This window comes from Arachis ipaensis, chromosome B07 (genome assembly GCF_000816755.2).
Source record: "Arachis ipaensis cultivar K30076 chromosome B07, Araip1.1, whole genome shotgun sequence".
In the NCBI taxonomy this organism is placed as follows: domain Eukaryota; kingdom Viridiplantae; phylum Streptophyta; class Magnoliopsida; order Fabales; family Fabaceae; genus Arachis; species Arachis ipaensis.
The window spans coordinates 32,835,717-32,843,024 of NC_029791.2; the positions used below are offsets into that span (position 1 = coordinate 32,835,717).

General features: G+C 38.1%; 1 protein-coding gene across 1 annotated transcript; it reads left to right on the top strand.

The window, feature by feature from the left end:
• On the top strand, positions 1-3,451 carry LOC107609171 (glutamyl-tRNA reductase 1, chloroplastic). Its single transcript, XM_016311025.2, has 3 exons — positions 1-495; positions 889-1,130; positions 1,988-3,451. Exons 1-3 carry the CDS (start codon positions 249-251, stop codon positions 3,122-3,124), a joined length of 1,626 nt encoding a protein of 541 aa, XP_016166511.1. The 5' UTR covers positions 1-248; the 3' UTR covers positions 3,125-3,451.

A 7,308-nucleotide genomic window follows, 5' to 3' on the forward strand; every position in this document is an offset into this window, starting at 1 on the left:
ACATTAGAAAGAGAAATTTAGAATGGGAGTGTGGATAAAACGTGTTCTCCAACAGCCAATGAGAATAAAGAGAAATCACACCAATCCCCTGAAATCCATCCAAACACCTTCCATTCCGCCACATCTATTGCACCATTTCCACACAACAACGAACCAAAACCAAAACGGTCAACACACCACCACAACTAAACTACCTAACCTACCATTACTCCATAATTTTTTATTTTCACGCATTTCCGGTCACCACGATGGCTGTTTCGACGAGCTTTTCGGGGGCTAAGTTGGAGGCTTTGTTCCTCAAATGTTGTTCCTCTTCCTCTGCCAATGCTGCTTATTCTTTGTGTGTGCCTTCCAAAACCGCCGCCAAGGCCACCAGAACGACGCCGTTTCGGAGAGGCCTGGTTCGTTGTGACGCTTCGGCTTCTCCTGATGTTATTCTTGACAATGCTGCTGCCGTCTCTGCTCTTCAGCAACTTAAGACTTATGCCGCCGATAGTCAGTTTTCCTTCCTTCATTTCTATTTTTTCCGATTATCTGATTTTATTGCTTACATAATGGAAAATTTAATTGCGTTGTTTCTTTGTTCTCTTCTGTATTCATAATTCAAGTGTGTGCGTGAAGTCTCACTTGGATGTGGTATTACATGACTCTGCAGGCGCTCATAGCTCAGTGTGAATTTATTATTTTGTTTCTTTTCCTATCGGTTCACACTGATGAATCAAGTGTGATGATAATCCACACTCAAGAGATTTGATTGTGTTTGAATGAAATCAGCATCAACATTAATTTGATTGAAAAACTAAGATTACGACTATGACTCACTCACCTTTAATTGATTAACTTTGCTGTCAAATTAATGAAATTATTGAAGTTTATCAACTATGGCAGGGTATACGAAGGAAAAGAGCAGCATCGTGGTGATTGGACTCAGCGTGCATACTACACCTGTGGAAATGCGTGAAAAGCTTGCCATTCCAGAAGCAGAATGGCCCAGAGCCATTGGAGAGCTTTGCGGCCTCAATCATATTGAAGAAGCAGCTGTTCTCAGCACCTGTAACCGAATGGAGATATATGTTGTTGCTCTCTCTCAGCATCGCGGTGTAAAAGAAGTCACCGAGTGGATGTCAAGAGTAATGTCTAATGTCGATTCATTTTTCGTCAGAGATTCCATGTGTTGTCATATTGGTCCTTCAAAAGTTTTGCCATATTTATTCTTTTTGTAAGAAATAGATTAATCACATCAAAGGATGAATTTGATAATTGTTTTATGAGATAAGGTCCAATTTGGTCTTTCAAATTTCCATCCTACATCAAAGCAGTTTCTGACCTTTGAAAATGACCAAATTAGTCCCTTAGTTTATAAATACTGAATCTCCTTCATCTCTAAGTTAACTGTCCTCAACACAATGATGATATAGAATTTTTAAGTGTCGGTGTGGCATCCTCAACATTCAAGTGACATGACTAAATTTCTATATGATGAATTAGGCATCTTAGATTAGTTAATTGGATTCATTTTAGTCTCTACACCAATATAAAAATAAAAATAAAACTAATTAACTAAAATGAGTCCAATTAATCAACTTACAACACCTATTTGATTATACTGAAGTCTTAGCCATGTCACCTTATTGTTAGGTTGTTATGATGCCACACTGATACTTTAACGCTCTATGTCAGCACTGTGCTAACGGCAGTTGAAGTTGAACTAGGTACACAGGCGATTCACGATTTGTTTCAGGGACCAATTCGGTTATTTTCAAAAGTTAGGCACCGTTTTGATGGGTGCTGAAAATTTTGGGACCAAATTAAGCATTACCTCATCATTATATATATATATTTTTGTTTATGAGAGCTTGAAAATCCCTTTGAACAACAAATATAGTGATGCACGAATTCTTGGAGGACCAAGTATAGGGAGTTTAGAATTTCTTTTTCGCTCAAAAACTAATAAATGCATATTGCACAATCCTGATCCTGTTTGCAGACTAGTGGAATCCCTGTTTCAGAACTTTGCCAGCATCGATTTTTGTTGTATAACAAAGATGCCACACAGCATCTTTTCGAAGTCTCAGCTGGTCTTGACTCTCTTGTGCTGGGAGAAGGCCAAATCCTTGCCCAGGTTAAGCAAGTTGTCAAAGTTGGACAAGGAGTCAATGGCTTTGGGAGGAACATCAGCGGCCTATTCAAGCATGCGATTACTGTCGGGAAAAGGGTTAGAGCCGAGACTAATATTGCTGCAGGAGCTGTTTCTGTTAGCTCAGCTGCCGTTGAATTGGCCTTGATGAAGCTACCTGAAACTTCACATGGTAATGCTAAGATGTTGGTTATTGGAGCTGGAAAGATGGGGAAGCTTGTGATCAAACATTTGGTTGCAAAGGGTTGCACAAAGATGGTGGTTGTCAATAGAAGTGAGGAGAGAGTTGCTGAAATCCGTGAAGAGCTAAAGGATGTTGAGATAATCTACAAACCCCTCTCAGAAATGCTTGCTTGTGTAGGTGAAGCAGATGTAGTTTTCACCGGTACAGCCTCAGAAAACCCATTGTTCTTGAAAGATGATGTTAAAGACCTTCCTTCTGTGAGTCAAGACATTGGAGGCCATCGCCTCTTTATTGATATCTCAGTTCCTCGGAACGTGGGTTCATGTGTCTCAGATATCGAGTCTGTGCGAGTTTACAATGTTGATGACCTTAAAGAGGTTGTAGCTGCAAATAAAGAGGATCGGCTGAGAAAAGCAATGGAAGCTCAGGCAATCATTGGTGAAGAATCACAACAATTCGAAGCTTGGAGGGACTCGCTTGAAACCGTTCCTACCATAAAAAAATTGAGGGCTTATGCTGAAAGAATCAGGGCTGCTGAGCTTGAGAAATGCTTAGGTAAGATGGGTGATGATATCTCGAAGAAGACACGGCGTGCCGTGGATGATCTTAGCCGTGGCATAGTCAATAAGTTGCTTCATGGTCCAATGCAGCACCTGAGGTGCGACGGCAGTGATAGCCGGACCCTGACCGAGACCCTCGAGAACATGCATGCTTTGAATAGAATGTTTAGCCTTGAGACTGAAATATCAGTGTTGGAGCAGAAGATTCGAGCCAAGGTTGAACAAAACCATAGTGACAACTAAACTCCAACTTCATTGATTACACTCATTTATTTCATCAATTCCAAAAAGCAAAAGGAAAATTGAAAACATCCACACCCCTGTTTAGGATTGTTTTTGTAACTTATAAGTTTCTGGTTGAAACAATGTAAGTCTCCATGAGGGAACTTCAACTTCTTCCTGAACCTCATAGTACATAGCCGTTCGGCTTTGTAGTTTGTAGTATACATAATAGAGTGAACTATGGCGATCTTTGTATTTATCACAAACGATGTATGCCTAAGATTTGTTCCCTTTATTGGGAATAATGACTTGTTAATACTACTAAGTAGAGAATGGTTTTTCTTGTCATTCTTTATGCTCTATTTTTTTAGCGTGAGTTAGATTGTAGATAAAAAACCTTTGAGCTGAACACTGAAAAAAGGGTCCAAGGCACAAGGAATTTAGATTTTCCAAAGTGAGTTAGTAAAGAAACGAAGTGAGTGGTTAATCACTATTGAATTTGTAACTTTCATGATATGTTTATCTCATTATTTTAATTTAAGAATCATTAACTCTTTATTTTATTATTTTATCAACTTTCTCACTTTAAAAGATTTGGATCCAGCCATAAGAATTTCATAATGTGGAGTCTAGGGAGGGTATAAAATAAATCTAGTTAGATGTGCTTCTGTTATCTTTTAATGAGTTCTACTTCAATCTTGAATTAAGGAGTTGAGCTTTATTATTAACTATCTAGATCTTGCATAGTAGTTCGTAAAATGATGTCTGTTTAGAATGAAGAGGAACTTAATATGGAGAGAAGACGAGCATAGTTTGTTTTTGTCCACTAATACAGTATCAGCGGTGATCCCATTGACACATTGTCATGTGCGAAGTGATTGCATAATCTAGTTTCCTATGTGGACTTCTGAGTTATACTTTGAGGTTTTAGGGCTTTTTTTTTTCAAGTATAAACAACAAACAATACATAAATTCATGATTTTGGTATCAATATATCTAAAGTGAAACAAAAAAGGACACTACATCCTTGCTAGTCATCTTGTATGAAGATTTTATGAGCCTTAACTATAAGATCAACAGCTAGAATTTGGTCTTTATGATATTGAAGAGAAAAAAAATCTCACCGGATTTATCAAATATTTTTGTTTGATTATATATCTTTGGATTTTTAAATGATGGTAAAATATATTTTTTGTCTCTAAAATTTATTAAAAATTTTAAAAATACTCTTAAGTTTTAATTTGTTTTAATTTCGTTTCAAAATTTTTTAATTTACATCAATTCTACTCTTTTAATTAACAGTGTTTAAATCATTAACAAATATTAGTAATGTGACAAATGATGTGAGAAGGAAAGTGAAATCTCCAAACATACTTATTTGAGTAACCATTTGTCTTCCCTTTTTTAAATGATTTCTCTTATTTCTTCTCTTTAGCGACGAAGACAAACAAAAGCTAGAGAACAGAGTCACACAAACAGACTTGGAGGGGGAGGAGAATGTCGCACCATTCTCTTCAATCTTCCGCGGTGACGTTGCAAAATCACCAATCACCAATTTGATAATTCCTTTTCCAAATCACCAATCATCCATGTATCTTGCCTTACTATTAATATATCATCTACACATATCAGTACGATGAAGAACTTATCACCTATAGATATTTTGATATATACATAATGATCTGTATTCGTTCTGGTGTATCTATGACTCACCATAACAGAATCAAACTTTTTGTACCATTATCTAAAAAGCTGCTTTAAATCATACAAACTCTTCTTCAATATGTAGATCATATTTTCATTTCTAAGTCCTACAAATCTTTTTGGTTGTTTTGTGTAGATTTCTTTCTCCAAACCTCCATGGAGAAATGTAGTCGTCAAATCTAACTAACTGCTCAAGCTCCAAATCTAAGCAAGCTGTCAATATGAGAATCACCCGAATAGAACTCATTGACAATAGAAAAAAAAAATCTCATCAAAATCTATTCTTGACTTTTGTTCAAAGGTTCTAACAACTAAGCACGAACTTGTACTTTACTAGCTTGTTGCCATCTGTCTTGAGTTTGAACACCTATTTGTTCTTTAGAGCCTTCTTATTTTTAGGAAGTTCAACCAACTTATAGGTGTTTTTTTTATTTTATAGGAAATTTCTTCTTTTCATCAAATAAAATGAAAATCAACTAACCGTTATGGCTCATGTGTTTCTTCAAGTATTAAACTAAGCATTTTTTTGTCAAAACTTCTTGTTTCTCTTTTACTCTATAAGTCCCAACCAGTTTTAATTAAAGTACCACACAATTTATTATAATTTTTTATTATCAATGGTGTGGATTAAACCTGTATACATTTTTCATACATCAACCATTAATTGTATCCAACGATCAAGTTACACTTTTTTATATGGTAAATTATACAGTAAATATTCAAATATGTATAGAAATACAAAGATTCCATTAAATGCAATGTAATTGCAACACAGGGAGGGGTAGAATTAGGCAATTTCGTAGAGATCCGAGGGTTTGGAATCGAGAAGAGTACTGTAGGTTGAAAAATGAATCGTTCTCTATCTTTGTAGATCATCTTCCTGAAGACATATCAAAGAGGGAGCTGTACCACTTGTTCAACTGGACTGGCCGAATAAATAATATTTATCTCTCACGAAAACAAAAAAATGGTAATATGTACATTTTTGCGTTCATTCGGTATACAACGAAGGGTGGAGCCACAAAAGCTATTGCGGAGATGAATAGAACGAGGTTACGAGGAAAGGTTGTTTCAATAGGAGAAGCGAGGTATAGACGAACAAATGAAGTGGAGAATGTTAAGAGGCATCAAGTGGAGGGCGATGGCCGAAAAATTGCTCATCATCAATCTCAACATGAGGAGGGTCTAAAGGTTTCAGGGAAGAGTATCGAAGAGCGTAGGAGACAGGCAGAAGCAGGAAAAAAAGAAGATCCACATGGCAACAGGTGGACGAAGAAGATGGAGGTTCCTGTGGCAAAGGAGAATCTTGAATGGCTACAGAGGAGTCTAATATGCGGAACTACGAAGGCTATTGACTATAGATCCTTGAAGACTATAATTGGAAAGAACTTTCCTCAGGTTGTACAAGTACGAGAACTTGGAGCCTACAAAGCACTCATGACCTTTGACAGCATTTTGAGTGTAGAAAAAGCCTACACGTTCAAAATGAATAACTTGCTGCAACTTTTTCATAACGTCTGGAGATGGGATGAGGAGGAGCGTAGTGAAACTCGAAGGGTATGGTTAGAGTGCTTTGGGGTCCCTCTGCACACGTGGTCAGCAGAGACGTTCAAGATAATAGGAAGCCATTGGGGAGAAGTTATTGGCTGCGACGAAGCTACGGAATAATGCCTGTCGTTCAGTGTGGGACGAGTACAAATCGATACTTGTATTATGGACACAATTAAAGAGTGGATTCACATCACAATTGGAACTAGTGGATTCGACGTCCTAGTTAAAGAGGTGGGACAGGAGAGTTACGGTCGGGAATGTAAGCTTCGAGAGGTAGACAATTCTTGTCCCCTAAAATCATGCGAGAATTTGGTTGCTAGCAGTTCGAGCACCATAGTGCCGGTGGCAAGCAGGGATCCGGTGGTTGAGCTGATGACAGCGGTGCCAAGGAAAGAAGAAGTAGACGAGGGTAGAGTAGTAATTTTTGAGAACATATTGAATGAATGGAGTTATTGCAATTCAATTCAATTTCAAAAATTAAAAGAAACGGATGATCCTAATTTAGAAGGAAGTGCTGATTTGAGGGGATATAATGATTTGCTAATAAATGATGCTGAATCCGAAAATACTATTACTTGGGATTACAGCATTGATGGGCTGAAGAAAGGTAACTATTGGAGGAAAACAAGACAGCAAAAAAAGCTTGTTGGCTGGCCCAATAGAGTGTTTTGTGCAAATTGTGCAAATGGAGGTAGATTGAGCCCAACTAGCTTAAACAGAAGCCCGTTGCATACTGAAGATGCTGGACGTGGTGGGCTGGTGCTGGTGGATGCGGATCGGGTCACTCCAAGTCGGGTTGAGCTCTCACCCACTCCCGGGCTTTGCGACGCTGCACAGAATCAGGTGGATCAGGCGAATCAAATCCGGGACAAATGCCTGATTCGGTCGGTAACGGAGAGCTCAGAACCGTGGAACAGCGATGGGATCGTGGAGGCGAGTATGATTGCGGG